General features: G+C 45.4%; 1 protein-coding gene across 3 annotated transcripts in view; it reads right to left on the bottom strand.

Moving 5' to 3' along the window:
• Window positions 1-21197, bottom strand: part of FLNB (filamin B) — a 70737-nt gene that overhangs the window by 2985 nt on the left and 46555 nt on the right. The window contains exons 26-44 of one of the 3 annotated variants that reach the window (XM_005422461.3): window positions 20012-20135; window positions 19596-19752; window positions 17826-18015; window positions 15771-16018; window positions 13940-14014; window positions 13131-13233; window positions 12101-12241; window positions 10465-10593; window positions 9808-9981; window positions 9496-9654; window positions 8917-9120; window positions 8209-8361; window positions 7785-7907; window positions 6971-7237; window positions 6601-6738; window positions 6395-6510; window positions 4453-4585; window positions 3270-3446; window positions 681-899 (exon numbers count right to left, since the gene is read on the bottom strand). In XM_005422461.3, coding sequence (XP_005422518.1) covers window positions 681-899; window positions 3270-3446; window positions 4453-4585; window positions 6395-6510; window positions 6601-6738; window positions 6971-7237; window positions 7785-7907; window positions 8209-8361; window positions 8917-9120; window positions 9496-9654; window positions 9808-9981; window positions 10465-10593; window positions 12101-12241; window positions 13131-13233; window positions 13940-14014; window positions 15771-16018; window positions 17826-18015; window positions 19596-19752; window positions 20012-20135 — 3030 coding nt within the window. The remainder of the gene's footprint in view (window positions 1-680; window positions 900-3269; window positions 3447-4452; window positions 4586-6394; window positions 6511-6600; window positions 6739-6970; window positions 7238-7784; window positions 7908-8208; window positions 8362-8916; window positions 9121-9495; window positions 9655-9807; window positions 9982-10464; window positions 10594-12100; window positions 12242-13130; window positions 13234-13939; window positions 14015-15770; window positions 16019-17825; window positions 18016-19595; window positions 19753-20011; window positions 20136-21197) is intronic. The other 2 variants (XM_031058173.1, XM_005422462.2) reach the window with 2 other exon arrangements.

Here is a 21197-nt window from a genome sequence, read left to right as displayed (position 1 = left end):
TCACCAAATGCCAAAAATTACTTGAGTTGGCAGAAAAGCAGGTGCAATTTTGCAATAACCCATTTTGAAAGCAGAGCGTGTCCCAGCCTGGGGGAGCGCAGTCCTTGCCACCCTCTCCCGAGAACATCACCACGCTATGGGCACCACAAGAGGGTTTCACAAGCTCAGGGGGAGGAGTAGAGATGAGCTTCAGCCTGTACTTAAACACAGTGCTGGAGAGAGAACAAGCTTCCTCAACCAGCCTTCCTGATTTTCACCTAAGAGCCTCCCAGGCATTACTGACCTCTGGCTAGGTGATACCTGCACCAAAATGAAACCAAGAGAGGTAACACATGCTACAGGTGAGCAGGTTTCAGGCTTTGAGGGTGGGGGAAATGGGTAAATAAGTCATATTTCCCTGCAACCCATGCAAGACCCTAGCACCAGATCAGGACTTAATATTACCCCATAAAGCTGTTTTATGGCCCATCACTGAGTCAAGCTGTCAAGCTCTGTGACTACTGCTTTTGTAGCTGCTCCTGAGACCCCTCAGCTAGGCTTTGGAGGCGATGGGGAGAAAGGGTTTTGCTTCTCATGGTTTTGGGCATCTAGACTACAATATCACATTGTCTCGGGAGGATTTTTTTGCTGAATGACATGACCTACTTCAGGCACAGAGTAAATACTAGTTAGCTTTTTACCTGTAACCTTTGCCTTGAAAGGGCTGCCCACTATGTGGTTAGGTCCACCATATTTAACTCCAATTAAATAGTTTCCTGGAGCCATGGGTGTGTACATGACTTTGTAACCTTCTGGAGTTTCCTGGCAGTCCATTTTCACCTTTGATGGCCCTTCAATTGTAACAGAGAGGGTACCTGGACCAGCCTTGGTCGTGTTAATGAAAAACTCCGACTGCAGTCCTAGAAAGACGTAGCACAGTGAGACACACTCTTCCTCACACCCGATGTTACACACGCAGCCTCAGGCATTAAACACGGGGGAATTCGGCACAAGACCAGTCTCCCAGGGCATCAGGCAGGGAGGGACATCACATCCACCCCAGCAGCCTTGCTCAGGCCAGCCTCAAATGGAGCTCTGCACCCCTGGCAGCCTCCCCAGCTTCATCTTGGCTCTCTCCTCCAGTTAGGTTATGTGACTATGTGGGAGAAGGGGTCATGACAGCCCTTCAGGACTCAAAGGGAAGTAATTTGGTATCAAAAAACTGGCTTAGAGACAATACAACAGCTTTTCTGCTGGGCATCAGAGTCCACACCCACACAGCTCCAGCATGGCTAAGTTTGAGAGAGCTCAGAGCTGTCTCGCTGCCTGGACTGCAAATCAGCAGTGAAGAGCCCACAAGAAAGCAGGAAGGACAAGGGGCAGGAGATGGCCTGGAGGAGATGTGTGTTTGAACTGCTCGGCAACAGCACTCCAAGCAGTTTGTGGAAACAAAAGCTTGTTTAATTACAGCATCTGGTTAACACAGCTGAATTATTGCTGCTAATACTAAGCCAATGACACAATGCCAGCAACACAAGAAAAAATTAAGTAAGGCTTTCAGCCCCCAAATAATTTACTGTCAGACTCTGGCCTCAAATATTTATGATCTTTGGGCTGTTGCATGAGACACTGTTGAGGAGGAATAAAGTGCTCAGGCACACTCAAAACCAGGATGGCCATGGGAAAGTTTACTGCTGCTGCAATGGAAGCATGAAGACGTGGGAATAAAACTCAGGAGAAGTTTCTAGCCTCCCCACAAAAGAGGCTGCTGTGTCGCAATGTGGGAAGAGCCCAGCTCCCACAGAGGATTATGCCATTTTCCAGAGCCCCAGCAGCCCATCCCGCTGGCACCACCAGCCTGGGAAGCCAGGCATCAGCCTGCAATGCCCTGCTCAACTGGAGAGAAGTTAATTCTCAAAGCCAGCAAGCTTCCCAGCTTCTCACTAAGAGTTCTTGCTCAGAGGCACTGCTCTCTGCTGTGCCCCAGATGAAGGCTTGCATTGTTGGAGGCTGCAGACGCTCAGCCCTCCCAGGGGGATGGTTCAGGTGCTCAGCCACTGAAACCCCTACACTGGGTCATTGTTCTGAAATGCTGCTCAGCAGCTCCCAGGGCACTGTGCTTTTGGCAGTGGCCAGGATTCAACAACGGGGCACAGAGCAGCTTTGCTGAAATTAAACAGCCTATTTAGATTAAAAACAGCCCCAAGCACCTTTATAGATGAAGAAATATTCCCCTGTCCCTGATGCATCACTGGCTGGTATTAATGAGTGCATTTGTTTCCACCTATTAAAGGAGCTCAAGCTACATCTTTATTTTATAGAGTGTATCTACGTGTTTCCAAAACCAACTGCTTGGTTCCTCCAGAACAGCAGAAGCTTTGACTGAATAATTGTAGTATTTTTCTTCACAGGGAGAAAAAAGGTATGAGATGGAATCCACAGGAGACAGCAGTGGATAGGACAAAATGAACTAGCTATTCCCTTACACTACAAAAGGAGAAAAAATAATCATTTTACTCTGCTATTTACCTGTGTGTGTGGCCTGAGCAAGAACACAAATAAATCAAAGTGCATATCCTGGAATATTTCTGTACTTACTAAGGCCACAAATCATAGAAATGAAAAAACAAACCCTAAACCCTACATTCTTGAGTTGAGAACTATCAGATGAGGCAGCCACAGCAGACAAGGTGTCAGATTTCCAAGAAGAGACTGTTCACGCTGCATCTGCAGCATGAATAGCACACTACCAACAGAACAACCCACCTTCTCCCTAGGGTTTAAATATCCTACTGCATTTCACTTGAGATTTCTCAGAGGTGCAAGCACCAAAGGAAAGCTAACAGGGACGGTAACACCCTCATAGACATTTAATTAACACAAGTTAAACAAGATTCCTTCATCTCTAGACAGCCATCTCAGGCATCATGTTCATGTGTGGAAGGGAGCCAGAGCATCCCTGGAGCTCGAGGGACCACCGACGTGGAGCTAAGCTAACCAGCAGAGCTGTAGCCCAGCTGCTAACCAGCAGTTCAGTGAATGCGTGTTGCAGTTGCCGATTTACATAAGTTTTAAGTTTGTTAAGGCTCAGTATAGGCTGCAGACTTGTGAGTGATGGTTATAAGACATGAGGAGCATGCTAGAAAGCAAAATTAGCCTGCACTCAGGTCAGCAGAGAATGTGGGTTAGTTTAGCTGCCTTAGCAGGTGAAGTCATGTAAAAGTACAGCTAGAAATAGGTTCTGTACATCCCCAAGCCCAGGTGCAGGCAGTCTGCAGGAGAAGGGTTACCTGTGGTGCCGCTCTCCAGGCCGGACCCGTAGGCTGTGACGAGGGCGGGGTTGCCCGCCTGGCCGGGCTCGCCCACGCGCACCTTGAACGGGCTGCCCACCACGTGGCTGCCGTTGAACTTCACATCGATGGAGTGCACGCCGTTCTCGTGGGGGATGAACCGAACGGCGTATTTATCTGCAACAGGGAGAGAAGGGCTCTGCTGACAAACCAGAGGCAACCATCCAACCATAAACCACCAATTAAACCCCACACAGGGCTGATTAGCAATCTGAGCTTCTGAAAGCCTTTGACATATTTTGGTCCCAGTTTAAATGAACTCAGCTACACGAGCTGCTAAACTCGTATTTAAGCAGGAAAATGCTGTATTTCTCACAGAAGGTTTTACAGCTTGTGTTTTCACCTTGTTCACTAGGACCTGATCTCAACTGTCATCTAGTCTGAGGATTATTTGCCTCACTCATGCACTAAACATGAAAACTGAATCATAGCCCAATCTGTTGGCAGCTGAGGGAGAAGAAAAGCAGCTGGTCAGAGCAAGCCAAATCTCACCAGCGAGCTGAGTGCGCTGCTCTGACACTACACCTTCATCTAATGAAGTAATTTAGCAATTTGCTGATATTTCACATTTTTGATTGCATGTTAACTCAGAGGCGGGACTGATCTCCCCCAGCTGGACAGCTGCTGTTTGTTCATGGTACAGACCATAACTCATACAGACTTCAAGTGAAAAAGAAAAGCTCATTGCTGAAACAGGTGTTGAGCTTTCTGTAGTGTTTGCTTATAGACAGCTTCCTTGACATTTCATGTGAAGGAGTGAGTGTGAGTTAAACATAAACTATTAGTCAAAGATCGAAGCATGGCTTTGAGAAATAAACTTCTTCCCTGGTTAAATTCAACAACCACATTATTTTTAATTTATTACTAATGTCACTGTACCTTCACTGGCAAGCCAAGACTTAAATACCTCTATCTTAAACAATCTGGGGCTCAGTTAGTTCATGGAAAAACATGGATATAACCCTGACTGAACAGCTCTTGACACCAAAAAGTCATTTTCCAAGCAGCATGCTCATCCTTGGGACACACTATTCGTAAGCCAGAGGAACCAAATTCCCTACGTGACAGCATGTGTGCTTTGGAGGTCATGCAATTGTTCTGATCATCACCAAGCTGTGCTCACCTGGCTCCAGCTCAGACACATGGCACTCTTCGACAGCTCCGGAGGGGCTGTGGACTTTAGCATCGATCTTGCCCTTTGCCCCGTTCAGCCTTATAGCAAAGGATGCTGGCTGATTAACTTTTAATCCAGACTCCTGAGAACGCAACAGTCAGATTATCAAACTCAAACTTCATTTCAGACAGCACAAGATTTGTGGCAGGGAAATAACCACTTCAGCATGAGGGTTTTTTGATTTTAACAAAAGGCATAAAGTTGTGACTTGCATTAACTCTCAAATCAGACGCTCTCTCCCTCTTAGGGGGTGGCTGATTCAGGAGTCACCCACGTTGGCTAGGCTGACTTTGCCATGGTAACAGACTGTTTTTGGAAGCCAGACAATTGTGCCACATCAAAGAGAGGCAGGTTTACAATACCAGTCACCCATTATCACTGAGGTCAGTCCTTGGTACTCAGGCACTTGATTTAAAGGATGCTTAAGCTATAGCTCCATTTTTCAGCCCATTCATTCATTCCAGATTCATTCAGGGAAAAGCCTCTGATAATCCAAATGTCTGAAAGAGTAATATGCATGTTTATATTTGCCACAAGAGGCTGCATTTAGAACGCCACCACAAGATGTCTCAAACATAAGAAAGTAATTTAAAACATGAAACCAGATGTTTTTGTGCTGTCAGGCCATTGGTGGAAGGCAAGACAGCTCCACAGCTCCACATCTGAGCCACAGTGGTCCTCGACCAGCACAGCCCATGCAGCTATGCAGCAGTAATATCTCTAACATACTTTACCTCATTTTGTTTTCAACTAAATCCTGAAGAGGGAAATAAATGCAACTGAGTAGAACTGAGGTACAATGTATAAACAAGTCCCTGATGTGGGTTTAGTGGAGGCTGATGCTGCACAATGGACTCTGTTACAGAATACTCAGCTTTATCTGCCTCTCCAGGACTTAATTGAAGTGAGTATTCCTGTCAAAGAGTCTTTAAATGAAACACAAGGCAAACATCAATACCACAGTGACTAATTAACGCCCTTGTAACTCCTTGTTAGAAAAGATACTACCGGATCAGGCTGTCACGGTTCATGTACACAGCCGAGGTGGAGAATTCCTGCAGTCCAGGCAAACTCCTGGGGATCACAGCTGGGACATAACCAAAAAAAGCTTGAACTGAAGTACTAATCACCACTCAAGGAGGACTGAGGTACAGTATATTTAGACACAGATTCTCAGTCTCACATCCAAGCTTCTGGCTTTGGAGATTTCAGTCAGGCCTTTAATGTTACTTGTATTTTAATGCCTGTAACCACACACATACACAAATTACATGGTGAGGTTACCAGCTGAGCCCAGACCAGCTACAAAGCTGTGATTCACTCTGAGGTTCACTACCTTTCATGAATCATCTGAGCTGTGACTCTGTGGTTTTGTGGCATCAGCCAGAGCAAATCTGTACCCTGACCTCATGGTGGGGCCACCTCTGTCTGCCTGGCCAGGCTGCAGTGATGTCCCAGCTATGCAGCCCTGTGCTATCTCACCCATGGAAATGCAGCTCTTCGTGCGTGTGCCAAATGAGGAACTTGGTACCAGCATGATCACTGGTGGTTCACCTCTAAATTTCAGTTCTCCTTGTCCTTCCCCCAGCTAATGGCACGGGAAACATGTCTTACCTCCTCCAATGCTATTTCTGGAGCCTCTTATTCCTAATTCCCAAGTGTTATCACTTGTAACACACTCAATTGAGCCTTCTGCCTTCGAACTCTGGCTAGCCAGAGTCACCCAGGGGCCAGCTGCCAAAAATCTCTCTGGCTGCAAGCTGAGCTTGACAACAAGCACCAACCAAGACAAGGCTATTACTTAGAAGAAAGGACAACCATTTTGGTTTTGGAGAACAAGGACGAAATCAGTCTCTGTGGTAAGTTGTAGAGATGTTTCCTTATGTCTCACCTGAAGACTAGTGACAGTGAGCCTGCGAGCATCATCGGAGGGGGCGATGACAGGAACCAGGTAGGGGCTTTCAGGAATGTGCTCATCATTGAACTTTATGGACACCTCATAGTTGCCTGCAGAGAGAAGAGAAGCAGTGAGTGTTCGTAGTTTCTTTGAAAGTCACAATCAGTGTTGTTTCCATGTGATTTGGTCTCAGTACATACCTGGCTCTTGAACTATATATGATGCACCACAAGACCCATCTTTATGGTCATCAAAGGTGATTTCTGCTTTACTTGGGCCTTCTACAGCAATAGACAGTCCTCCAGCTCCAGCTTCCCGTGTCCATATGCTGAACTCAGCTGTTGAAGCACATGAGAGCACACACAGGGTAAGTTTGCTGCTGCTGATGGGTTGCAGCTTCCTCCTAACAGACTGTGAAGTTCCCCACTTGAGCATATTTGAAGAATGGTAGCTCAACCCATCATCCCAGGAGATAGTGCTTAGCAGTTTCAGAGGCTCCTGTTAGCCAAACACTGCACTGCAGACCTGCGCCCAGCAGATTCTGGAGCCTACTGAGAGCAGAGGACTCACCTGGAACACCTGTCTCTCCACGCTCCAGCCCTGGGCCTCCAGCTCTCACTTTATGGGCTCCTCCCTCGCCCAGCGGCCCCACGGTGAACTGGAAGGGGCTGCCTGGCACTGGCTGCCCTTTGTATTTGACATCCACAGTGTGGACCCCCATTTCTTGTGGCACAAAGCGGACACAGTAGGTGTTTTTGTCACACTCTACAATTTCAGCATCAAAGTTTCTCCCAGAGGGACTGGTTACCTGAGCTGTCATATCAGCACAATCAATTTCTAGCAAGAGAATTAAAAAAAATGCAGATTAGAAAGTGACGTAAGGTTTTGGAAGCAGGACCTGAGCTCAAGTGATTACCCAGTACAAGTAACAGAAGAGGCACACAGCTATCTGTGCTTCTGAGCAGAAAACCTGGCCAGCTGCAGCTTCCCAGGTGCTACACAGGCAGATGAAGTGGCTGGATAAGTGCAGCCAGCTAAGCCTGGCCTACATGATTCACAGTTTCCAGACAGCAGTACAAACATTTAACAGCCAACATGATCTCAAAACCCTGGAGCTAAAGTGAGCTGTGCAGCCCATTCTCCAGCCTGCTGTACACAGAATAAATTAAATTAAGGCCTCACCAGTATTTATTTTTTCATGTGTTGATCATGGTTATGCTTATTTTTAACTGTTTGAAAAGACACATTACCAGTGTTTCTTCCCTAAGCTATGTTAATATGAGGATGTCCTTACACAACTCAAGTTTGTATTTTCCCTTTCTCAAGTACCCCATGCTACACAAGAGCAAGTAGTGGTTCTGGGGATAAGGATGTTGTTGCTTACCTGGGATTTTTAGGTTCAGATCACATATGCTTCCTACTGTTGCAACAGAAGGAGCCCGTCTTGTTCGTGTGATGCTCTCCTTAACTCTTCCTTCACCACTTATCTTCACACTGAATGGGCTGCCTGTAAGTATCACAGCAAGTCATTCCTCCTCTGCTTATTACCACACCATTGAGGGCAGAAATGAAAGCTTCCTCTGACTTTTAGGAGATTACAGGGGAACTTTCATGCACAACTAACAGTCAAATACATGCACGTAACAAGAACAGTTTTGGATGCTTGCTGCCTGGGGAGAACCTCCTCGAATCTTTGGGACTTATGGTCCAAGCCAGATCACACAGCCCACCCACAGTTCCAGAGCGCTGGGCAGCCAGATAAGACTTCTGTTGTACTAATCAAAATTTTGCCCAACACTTCTGCTTACCTGGAATATGTTCATCTGCAAATTTAGTGGACACAATGTACACACCAGGCACAGTTGGAAAATAGGACACTTTGCAAGTTCCATCTTCTAGATCTTCAGTTTGGATCTCTACCTTGCTGGGCCCTTCAACTGCCAGTGAGATCCCACCATAACCTACAATTTAGAAAAGTTAGCCTCAGATTTCCAAAGCTCTTCTCTAAATCTGACAAAATATTCCAAAGCCATAGCAGGTGCTAGTTGGTAGGTTTGTATCACAATGGGCACATGGGAGTTGCACGATGCCTTAATGGCATTTCTGTACTCCTAATCAGGCAGAGGCACAGCATGCATTCAGCTCCTAAAATTCTCAGACTATATCCTTTTTTCTTTAAATAATGTTGAAAAGTTATCTACCAAGCTAAAAAGTTATCCAAGGCTCCACATTAAACTAACCGGGAAATAACTATCTTCCTCATTTCCTTCTTGCAATACCAAATGATACTAGAGCCAGCACCACCTCAGTGACAGTCTCTGTTGGTTGTAACAAAGACATGGGCCAGGAGCTTACAAAGCATATTCTAAAATAGCACTGTCTCTGGTTAACAACTGACAGCAATGACTGTGCTTAATGGCAGCTGCTGCTTGGCAGCTTGTGACCAGGTGGCTGCATGCTGAAGGAGGCAGTGCTCTTGTCACAGCATCTCATGGTCCCTTTGTGAGGGCACTAACCAGCATCTCTTGTGTCTACAATGAAGTCACACATTTCAAAGGTTCGTCCTTCTACCAAGCCACGTCCAAAAACTCTTGCCCGTCTGGCATCCCCGATCTCAGACTGGACCACCATGATTGTCACAGGGCTGTTTGGTACATGGCTCCCATTTTTCTTGATGCTAACCAGATGTTCTCCTACTTCCCGTGGAATGAATGAGATGCCTACAAAGCAGAGAAATGTGAGAAATTTATTCAGTTTTTATTCATGTTATACTTGATTTAAATGCCTTAATCACACCAAGAAATGAAATACTGGAAGAGCAGTCTCTTTACTCATGTTGAAGTGTTGCTCTCAAGCAGACCACAAGGTCATTCATATATGCTGACAAAACCCACTTCAACTGCAACCTGGCACGTCACATGCAAGCAAAGACAAGAGGCCACTCTTCATACTTTTCTGTCTTTGGACAACTGTAGCAAACACTATCAACTACTTGGTTCAACAACACTCTTCTGGGAAGGACCAGAGAAGTCAGTCATTTTACAAAGCAAAGCAAACTGGAATAAAGACTATCACAGTAATCTCTCAGATCTTACCAATGTGGTTATTGGGCAGCCTCTTCAGAAGACAAGGCTCATCACGACCAGACGGGGCTTTAATGCTGGCTGTTAGGAGACTGAGATCAGTCTCATTGATATCCAACATGAAGTCAGCAGCAGAACCAAGCTTAACCTGAGACCGTCTTCTGTTATCATCTGAATACATAAAGAGAAACGAGTCACAAAACATTACAAAGTTAAGTGCAGAACAAGTCAGAGGACTTCAAATTCCTGCCACAAACCAGGTTCCCCATGGTATCAGAGGTTAATTTTTAATATGAAGTGCTTCCAGAAGTTTAAACTTTATACCTGTGATCTTGGCTGTGAATGGACTGCCTGGAATGTGTTTGTCATTGTATTTTACCAGGATGCTGTAGTTCCCAGGTAGAGTAGGCAGGTACGTGACTGTGCATGTCCCATCTTTGTTATCAATGCAGCTGATCTCTGCTTTTGAAGGTCCTTCAATAGCCAAGTCCAGCCCACCTAGGAAAAAGGTAGAGTGGCACTTCTGTAAACCTTTGTGAACACCAGGTCCAAAGATTTGGTCCAAAGAGAAATATCCAGTGCCTGGTACTGAAAATGGAGCTTAAATGTGTGTTTTCAAAGGACAGCAGCAAAACCAGCTCAGACCAACCCACTAAGGCCACAGTTCTATTCAGTCTTTAGATTTCCCAAACAGCAATTCCACACCCAGACATCATCCCCTAGATTTAAGCTGCTTTCACTTTATTTTTAACTGAACAAACAATTTGCACCCAGTACCACAGGGTACATCTACTACTGCTCTCAGGAAGGGGTAATAAACCAGTTTTTACTGCAAGTTACAGCCTGATATTTGCATAAGTGATTTGTGTGACATCACAGAGATTCATAGTTGGACAGATGAATGTAAATCAAAGCCAATGTGCATTACACTACCAAGAAGTTCCTTGTTTAGAGTAGGATGGGTTTAAAGAACTGACTTACCCTCTCCTGCATCTTCTGTGACAATGGTGAAAGTTGCTGGTTTATTTGCAATCCCATAGATGAGGCCAGGTCCATAAGCAGACACACTGCCACTGTTGGGGTAATTGACATAGAACTGCAGAGGGCTCTCTAAAGGGGAAAAAACCAAAAAGAAGCACTTTTAAGGATGAGTGGTCTGGACTACAAGAGCTGATACCCATGCTCCTGCATGCCCTTCTCATTACATGGTATCTGAAAAACCTTACTGTGACTGTAATGCACTTAAAAACCAAATAAACCTCCATTTCCATCCTCAAAAGACACTTTTCCACAATTTGTGCTACATTCAGTCATGGAAGAGTAAGTGTTACTCTAGTTACCAGAGATAAGCTTAACTGATGTTGTAAAGGGTCTTGTTCACTGCAAGTTTATTTTTAGCACATTAAATCAGAACATGACTCAGAAGCAGGCTTTCAGCTCAGGCACTGATTCTGAATTTTAGTAGCACAGAATTAGGAACTAGCACAGCACATTGTCTGACTCAATGAACCTGAACTAGCAAATTTGAAGGGTATCCAAGAATGTATTTGCCAGCCTCAGATTAGCTAAGCTGGTGCACAAGAACAAAAAGCACAGTCACTAACAATCAATAATGGTTTCAAAAAAGGCACAGATAGCTCTTCAGTCCAAAGTTAGATTTTGCAGCTGAGACAGTAAAAAGTTTGATGCATGACAACCTTCAAGAAAGAAACATTGTGGCACATCATCTCTCTATCCCAGCACAGGGTAATGGCATTAGTGAACCAACACAGCAGAGAGGTCAGCACCTATGGGGGTGCTATATCCATGAAGTGCTGAAGAGACTGAAGCAGCTCCACACATCACTGAGCTCCCCACTTCAGCCTAAGTTATGCTGTGTTTCTGTACAAACAGAACCAGCAGTCCCTCTCAGGCAGTACTGAAGGTATTTTGTCTCATATCTACACATCCCTTTCTGCCCAGCCCCCCAAAGCCAGCATGCCTGGAGAACCACAGGGCAGCCACAGCCTCCAGGCCAGGCAGTGCTTCCACTGGGGAGCTGGGGGAGCAAGGACAAAAGAGCAATGGAATGAAATGCAGTGGTTTCTGTTTGTTAAGAAGCAGCCAGGAAGAAAGAAAGATTACAGCATAATATGCATGTGTGTTTTATTTTATTGCAATCAGATGGAAATAGTAACTATAGTATTTCAACCAATCAGTTCTCCCCACAGTTTTGAGATTTTTTGCCAATGCAGTTTTAAGGATAAACACACACCGTAACCAGTAGTTTTGTTGAGCACCATGGCAGTAAATTTCAACCTGAAAAACTAGTAGTTAGAAAATTGTATGTTTCTTCTTCATAATAAAATGCCACAAAAGCTAGTTTCCCCAAAACCAAAATCCATTTTAAGCCTGGCTGGTACTATTAAACCACAATGGAAGCTCATATGTGCTGGCACTTACTCCTTTGCTTTAGTTCTTTCTGGACTGCCTGTAGAGAAAGGGCAGCTGAATGATAAAATATCATGGGCAGATCTTTCCACAGCATGCATGACTTAGCTACAGAACCTCACCAAGAACCAGATGCATCAGCAGGACTCTGTACTAAGATTTGCATTGCCTGCTTTGTCAGACTTACCTGGGATGTGATTTCCCATGTATTTTATGTGCATTTCATGCAGCCCAACCTCAGTAGGAGCATATTTCACTGTTACTGTGCCATCTTTATTATCCATGATATCTGGTGTATCCATCTTTCCAGAGGGCATGTGTACTTCACCTACAAAAGGCCACCATGGGAGTCACAGAGGGAGAAGCTGCCTGCTTCCCCTCTCCCACCCACAGAGAATTGTCTAGCCATTTTAAACAAGCATTTTAAATTGTTAAATTCCTTACCCACAGGCACAAATAGGAGACTAATGGGAACACTAACCAGACACGTTTTCTACTTAAGCTACATGAATACAAGGCAGTGGTAGACATCTGGCAAACAGTCCTGTGACCTTACAAACTCTACAGGCAGGGCTGTTTGCTGCAGCCACGGAGCTTTTCACAGCAAGCTGCATACAAAGCACTGATCTACCTCGTCACTCCCTCTTCTGCTGCACTTTTGAAAAGGAAAGTTTGACTGTTCCTTCAAGCTGGGACAGGCCAGGGCTTAGGTTGGGATTGCTGAGCTAGAGGGCAGAGGGGACACAGGCCTTGTGGGCGGGAGCTTAGTGCAACCAGGGTGCTACTGGAGCAATGCTCTCAGCTGCCAGACCTGTAGAAGAAGGGTCACCTGCTTTGGAGAAGGTACGTGTAACAGGAATGCAGAATTAACTGCTTTATAGCATCTGCAGAAAAGAAATAATGGAGCTTATCAAGGATGCATGTAGCTGCTCGAGAAGGGAAAAAGCATCAATAGGCCCTGTACTGCAGTAGCTCACAGCCTAGCACTAAGGCCACAGCAACACACCAAGAATCCCCTCACTTAACTCAAACCATTGAAGGGGCATATCCTACTCATCCTCAGCGGGTGCCACTCAATGTGAAATTAAACAGCTATATTGCTGGCAGGATATGAACCTCCCACACACACTGTGGTCTAGACCACCCAGTCAGTTAGCTGCAAATGGATAAACACACTAACAAAAAGCATGAATCTCCCTGAGAGGCACTCCAGGTACCTGTTATTTCTCCTTTCCTTACAGCAAATGGGATAACCATATCAAAGGGCCTGAACCCCATGCCGTTCATGTCTCCAACAGGGACATAAGCTTCTTCTGTAACCTAAAGCAAGCAAAAAGATGGGTCATTTCAAAAGGGCTGGTAGAGCCAAATGAGCACTGAGCAACTCCACTGCAAGCACAAGCAGAAGAGAGCGTGATTATTGCAGCCAGCCAAGGACTGGGCTCCACCAGAGCAGTGTCCGGCCAAGCTCTCCTTTACAACACCACACCGCAGAGCAGAGCAAATCAAACACGGCACGGATGGAAGACATGCTGGAAAAAAAGGAAGAGATAAAAATGGAACACAAAGTGATGGAAGACAATGCACACAAGACCCAAAGTGGCTCCATCTGAAAGGATTTAGTTGCTTAAGGCCTGGAAGAGAAAGTGATTTTTAAATGGGGCAGAATGATTGCAACACAAAATAGACAAAAGAAACAAGTTTCACAATGCGACTCTGAACTCAAGACACTGTGATTTTACTGGGAAAACAAAGCAGTGCACTCAGGGTGCTTTTGCCAACAGCAGACATTTCAGAAGTGGAAGCTGTGGGTGCAATGATCCTCTTCATGTTTACATGAGTTTATTTGGAGACTCCCTTCAAGCAGCAAAGAAAAAACAAGGTCTGGATCCCAAGAACAATTGAAACAATTGATGAAACAGAAAGAATGAACACAATGACCAGAGCAATCAAGCAGTCCCAAGAAGCAGGCTGTCATCTGAAATGGAACACAGATGGGGAGCTGAAAAATGTAAAAATTGTGTACCCAAGGGCGGAATCCGGGCGGGGAAGCGCCCACTGGCTCCTGTGACTGTGCGGCGACATCATCTGCATCTACAGCCTGGGCAGGGGTAGAGGCAGGTTAGTTGTTATTAGATGTTATTCTGGCATGGAGGCATTCCCACCTTCCACAGCTCAGAACACACTGCTCCTTCCAGTTCAACGCCTTCCTCCCACTGTGTAGCCCTCCCAGTCCTCTTGCCATAGCAAAGACCCGGATCCAGTCAGGGAAGCTGGGAAACTGCCCTTCCACAGGCACTGGAGGAAGCCACCAGTGGCACAGCAAGGGACAAAGCCAGTACATGCCATTGTTGTATGCTTGGGAGGAAAGTGGAAAGCTCTGCCTGACCACTGGTGGAACTGAGTATCAGAGTTGCTTATGGGACTGATGCAGTGAGGGAAGGGAAAGGTTTAAACCCAAGATGGGAGTCCCTGAGTGCTGTGCAGCATGACACGCCAGTTGGAAGGCAGGGGAGCCGGCTGTTGTGGGAAGGCTGCTCTGGTTCATGCACTTGGGTGAATGACCCAGCCCACATCCAGCCATAGCAGCAAAGCCTTTGCTCTGATTCATAGCTGAGACTGCGTCGTCAAGGCACCAAACGTGTTTTCCTCTGGCGCAGACGCTCTCCTCACCAAGTGTGCCAAGAGCACGACTTGCAAATTCCCATCTCTCCCATTAACCCAACACGAGTGGCTGGGACTGACAGCCATGCAGGCAGCTCCCCCAGGCTCAGCCATCCCAGCCCCTCCTGCCCATTTACACCACTGCAAACCACCCTAATGAAATAACCCACTGCAAACTTCTGCATGGATAGACTCCACTGAGAAAACCAATGCAAAACAGAAATGCTGCTGTTTCAGTGTTCTCTGTCCCCAGCTGAGACACCCAAGTCAAACACATAATGTATCAGTCAGCCAGGAAGTGGGAATTTTGGCTGGCCAGGATTGGGCTCCCTGACCTCGAGAGGCATTTCCTGTGGTGAACCTTGAGCAGTGACCAAGGGAGTCGTTTCTCTCAAGGAAATCTCCAGCCACCCATAGCAATCTGCCAGGATGACAGGTAGGAAGAGCCAGAGTTGCTGGCCCCAGAGACTTGCCCACGAGCCCCATCTGCACTCAGCACAGTCCTGTGATTACAGGGACCAAGATGTACCAGAGGCTGCCTGGGCTGAGATTACAAGACTGAGAATTGTTTTGCCAACACAGAGAGATGTTCTTCACAAGAAGGGCTTCCGTGAGCCCTGAGAGGCACCTGGTCTGCTTCTCAGGGGACTGGGGTATTGTTTGCTAAATGTGGAGTGCTGCACATAGGAAGGCAGATAATTAGAAGGAGGGAAAATTTGGTTATAACAGTTTGACTAGCACTTACAAGTAATTTTTAAATGTGAGCTAACAGTCTGCTTCCATGGGATCTGTCAGCAGACCATTCCTTATTTTGGGATCATCTTAATAAAAAGTGAGAGACAGAGAAGGCAGAGCACTGTATCTGACAATGGCCAACATAATTAGTTGTAGAAGCTGATTACAACCACCCTTACATCATTTAGGAAAAGAACTACATGGTCAGGAAATGAAAAACAAATTTCTTCCAAAAAGCCAAGTCTTCATCCTCTGATGGTTTCTATCCCATTTCACTTAGCCATATTGCCTGCCCAAAATAAGCTCTGCAAGGAACAAGGATTCATTAGTTCCTGCTAGCCTAATAAATATCTGAACATTTACACACAAAGTTAACCTATTGCTAAATAAAACACGGCAGCAGGGATCTGAGTGGGAGCTACTTCTGGAGCAGAACTGGCTTAGCAGAACTGGCTTACCATGACGGTGAAAGGACTGTTGGGAATGTCCACCCCACCAAAGCGGACATAAATCACATAGGTCCCTGGTTTGGCAGCAGTGTAGAAGATATCGTAAGTCCCGTCCTCATTTTCAACAACATCTGCTTCAGCTTCTGTCCCATCTGGCGTGAGGACGGTACACGTCACTTTTCCCTTCCCTGCTGATTTGGCGTCTACCACAAAACCAACCTCCTCACCAGTCTTCACAGTGGGTGCAATTCCAGGACCTACAAGGCAATTTTAGTTACAGAAAGTGTTCACAGGACAGTTTTCCCAGGCAGACTGCCTGTGAGGTGCCTGGGGAACATGGTACCAAGGCACTGGTCCCAGGGAGCCACAGATGTGGTTTTGGGAGCAGATGTACAACAAGGGACATTTGTAAAACTGGTCAGCAGAGTGGTATGCTAGAGCTGGCTACCAGTTCTCCTTCTCCTCTGCAAACAGAGAGGCCAGATGGGAAGAGAGAAGAAAAAAGCTAAGTTTGAAGAAAGCAATGCCTTAACCCATACTCTTATCATCCTATTCCTTTATGCAGAGCCAAAGGCACTTTCTTCTGCCAGCAACTCGGCTGCACTGCTTTAACATAAACCTCCCAGTGTAAACAGCTATAAAAGGGCACAGTAGCAGCCATGGCCACACTTTCTCCACACACGATTTTCCACTGTTCTGCCACACATCCCAAAAAAAGAACAGCATGCAACAATGCCAAAATTGAAGCAATCAGATCTAGCTTGAAGAACACTGTGTTTAAATGAGAACTATTATGTCTTATTTGCGGTAGTACATATTGAGTACTCCTGCTTCTGATCCTCACTTGTTACCAGGTAAATGGCTCATTTTCAACTGGCAACAAACCTGCTGGTTTAATACACTGGCAGTATTCCAGCACTTACTCCTACAGTGATTGCATTTCAGCTTTACAGCACTGAATCAGAAGCACTTCTTGGAAATGGGAAATTTTAGCTGGCATCTGGCAGTAATCTCCATCTTAGTTACTTTCAATAGTTAGTGACTTGAGTTACTTTGAAGAGTATCAGATTTACCCATTAAGGCATCTTTTAAACAAATTTTGATGATATCTCTTAGTTTTTTGATTATATCTCTTTTTTTCTTCCATTGTGTCAGGAATGTATTTCTGTTTAAAACAACTTGATAGCAGCCAGCTCATGGACAGGCTTCAGGTGCACTCTAATTGCACAATGCCCAGGTCCAGCACAATGCCCACACACTCTCACAGGTCTACAACAGATTATATTTCCCCGTTCAATTTGGCCTTGCCTATTTTATTTATTTATTCTACAATCAAAGGACTTAATGTTCAGTGGTATTCTTGTAACTAGTTCCTGCCACTTCTGCTCCCTGCCACAGCCTCCTGGGAGGTGGCAGCATGCCAGAGTGACCAGTCCAAAGCCACGTGATGAACACCCTGTGTGCTCCTACAGCAAAAAAAATCTGGAGAGCCCTACACCAAGGTAATGATTTCTTGAGTCATAGTAATATCTTGTCTTTAGGGTCTCTTCCCAAAATCCTGTTCAGACCCAGGCCAATCTTGACCACACAGAAAAGCAGCAGAAACCCCCACTAGTAACACCTAGCCTGAACAGGCTTTGCACATGACCAGCTATTTACATCCTCAGAATTAATTCTGGTGTAGCTTGCAATGAAAAGCTTCTTGGAATGCTCACTGTGCAAGGACAAGATGCAGCGGACACACACATATGAGTTATTTTTAAATCAACCTCACTTAAGTTCTCAGCTAGATTTATTGATGCCAAAATAAGCATCAGACAGTTGCATCTGTCTGTTTATAACAGCCCAGGCAGTCTGACAGATTTTGCTAGAGGCTGCAAGAGATCCCTGCTCACCCACAGGGTGGACACTTCTTTATCTTTAGGAACACCCCTTCTGTAAGAGCAGCCAGACTACACAAGTCTCAAGCATGTCTTCTACACCCATCACATCTACTGCACCATGCTCAGAGGGCAGCTTTGCACCCAGAACAAACAACAGTAAAGAGAGGAGTCCAACACTCACCCGTGGCCAAACATTTGCTGGCATCCCCAGCTGGAGAAGCCCGGATCCTGTAGGGAGAGGCCGGGATATCATCTCCCCCATACTTAACGCCAATTGTGTAGCGGCCCGTCTTGTCAGGGACATAGGTGACTGTGTAAGTGCCATCCTTGTTGTCATGAATGTCCACTCTCTTGGGTTTGCCCTCTTGGTCCTGAGGAATGCAAACCAGATTTAAGCGCTATGAAGGTTTTGAATTTCTTTAGCTGGACATCAAATCTGTTCACAACCACACCTAGGTGGTCTCAAACAGACACAGAACTGCAGCTTTTTGAAGTTCAAAGATGTTTTGCTCAAAGACTTTGTAACAAGAACCAAGTATTAGGAGCAGAAAGATATCAGACCACTATAAAATAATCGGTACTATCATTAACTACTCTTTGGTTGATATGAGAATGTTTCTAAGACCAGCAAGCCATTTTAATGAACTTTATATTAATTGTAAGAAGTTCACACTTCACTGTCATACTGCTGTTGGAAATTAAGAACATTTCCCTGTTCCCTGAGGCACAAATGAGCAGTCACACTGTGTAGCTCTGTCCTGAGTAAGCACAGGGTAGCCTTGGGCAGCTGCTCCCTGAAAGGTCTGAGGGCAGGGAGAAGCATTACTGGAGTCTGCTGTCAATCCTCCTGCATGAGGCATTCAGCTGCTGGCACACTGCAAAGTCTACAGCTAAAAGCAGGTCTATGCAGCCCCTTCAACTACCATTTCTCATCAGCTGCAAAGCACAAAGCATTTTAGAAAGTTTTCCAAGTCTGCTTATAGGGAATCACATGTTGACTCAATTTTGTATTTTATGACTTAATGCTGCCTGGGGTACAGTATAAGCTGCAAAGGACTTGAGATTTTAGGTACAGCACGAAAGAGCTTACTTCTTTCAGGAAGGCTTGTGAAACATTTGGGGTTCAACAGTTCAGAATAAGAAGCAAACAAATGCTGCCAGAAGGATCACCTAATGCAATTCTACCATACAGGACTTGTGGAACCGATCTTCAAAGCCCCAGCCAGGCTGGGAGCTCTGATAAGCATTTTGCATCCTTTAAGAGCACACTTGCACACCAGAATTAATGGCAACTGCTTTGGTGCACCTGAGCAGGCATTGAGACAGGACAGGAGCAAGAATGCAGAAGGGCAAGTAGAACCAGGCATACCATGACCTAGGCATGCCAGAGCTCAGCTATGTGCTCTATGGTCCACTAACCAGACACCTTTCCACTGAGGCCACAGAGTCCAGGCACCAGACACTTCGGAAAGAGTAGTAACAAAGATAAACCAAAACATTCCTGCAGTATCTCCTTAAGCAGCTTATGACTTCTGGCAACCTTGAGGGAGATGTGTGATCTAATTTATCATAACGTGATGCTCAGAGTGGTTGTTATCTCATGGCCTTGCTGAACTCTGCTAGAAGACTGCCTCCATTTCAAATGCCAGCATTTCCATAATCTTACAAGAAATTACTTATCTCATTTTGGGAATTTGCAGAGTGTAAGGTTAGGCAAGAGCCAAACAGAGCATATCTAATGATTTTAAGACAGAAGTTTCACAAAAGCACTCTCAAGAGCTTCACAAATGCAGAGTGCAAGACTTTCCTGTACCAGAGCTTAGTGTCCAGTCAGCAGCCCAGTCTCCACGACATTGGGTATTTTAGGATAAAGCTGTGGACAATTCTGAAAGGAGAGACTCATGCCCACCTGGAAAACATGTTTCCTGTCTTGCTTGGTTTTGTTACTTACCGTGATCTGCACAGCCAGAAGTCCCTGCCCAGCATCCTTAGCATCCACAGCAAACTCCACAGGCAGGCTGGCTAGAATGCCATAGGAACTGAGCCCTGGACCACTCGCTGTCACCTTACTGGCGTCGTACGTAGGAAGCACCTTCACCTTGAAGGGACTTAAAGAGAAACCCATTATTTTCCCTCCTCCCAAGTCAGCGGCTGATAGTTACTGCAGCACATGCTATACAGCCCTCTTACACTGTCTGCTGCAGGTGCAGTGGGCTCAAAACACCACTGAACCCCAAAGTCATGCAAGGAGCTGCACTGGTTAAGTAAAAAGGACCACAGCCAGTCTGTAAATGGTGCTTATGTGCTGGGAGAACACCAATGGATTGTTAAATCTTCAGTTCTCCAAAGTTTCTCTTATCACCTTACCTTCGAGGAATCTCTTCATCGGCGTATTTGACAGTGATCATGTAGGGTCCCTCCTGCATAGGGGTGTACACCACCGTGTGGGTGCCATCTCCATTGTCTACCACATTAACAGGTCCCACAACTCCTGAAAAAGCAATACATTTTTTTCTCAGCTATGCTATTAAAATAGACATTTGCTGCACAAAGCTAAAGTATGGACTGCTCATTTATAACAAATTTCAATTTTCTTTTTTGATGAAAGCAACAGGCATGGATCAATGATCAGCTTCCCTTATTTTATATTCAAAACCATTGACTTGAGATTTTTTTTATCCACTGCTGTCTGGGCTCCCATGTTCTTGCTGTAAACAAAAGCTAGCATGAAAATATTGGAGAAAGATCTGCCTTTTGGTACAGTCTAGGTCAAGAGCAATTGCTAAAGGGGTATTGAAGATCTTTCAAGACAGAAAATGGGTAATGCTTATAATTGTCTGTACTGTCATTTACAAGATTACTTCGTATTATTGGGATTCATTGCACAGAATTGAGATCTAAAGCCAGTTGGTGTACAGCATTCACCAGCTGTCTTTCACAATCAGGTGTTTAGAAAGGCAGGCTTGCTGCCTAGGCAAGAACACCCTGCAAGCTGCCAAAGACCTAAGAAAGCAGGATCAATTATTTCAATTTGCATTAAGCTAAATCTACAAAGATTATATGACATATCAGTTTAGATCAACACACAAAGCAGTCTACAATTACAAGCTGGCTTTAAAACACAGAAAGGATTAGTGGTAAAGCAAGCACAAAAGAAATGTATATAGCTGCCATGCACAGACTAAAAGCAACACCGTTGGTTCCCGCTCCCTCCTGCAGATGATTCTTGCTGTTGCCAACCGGATTTCCAAGAACCAAAACTGCCAGTAGTTAGTGAGAGTTCAAACCTGTCTCAGTGTCACCCTTTGGACCACCTTTAAAGAAATCCGAAATTGCTTTCAATGGGGAGCGCCATCCCTGGGAATCCGTCTCATCCGCTAGAATTAAACAAGTGTTACCTGCAGGGCACCTGCACAGCAAGACTGACACTCCAGTGGGGGGGGCAGCTCTCACCTCCCAGCAAGGTGAGACTTGCAGCCAGCAGGTGCTCACTGACAAGATACTTTGCCACTGAGACATGGCTTTCTAGGTTAATGTAAACACCATTAATGCT

This window comes from Geospiza fortis, unplaced genomic scaffold (assembly GCF_000277835.1).
Source record: "Geospiza fortis unplaced genomic scaffold, GeoFor_1.0 scaffold78, whole genome shotgun sequence".
NCBI classification, from domain to species: domain Eukaryota; kingdom Metazoa; phylum Chordata; class Aves; order Passeriformes; family Thraupidae; genus Geospiza; species Geospiza fortis.
Note: the sequence above shows the minus strand (reverse complement) of the source record. Positions and strands in the feature narration are given on the sequence as shown.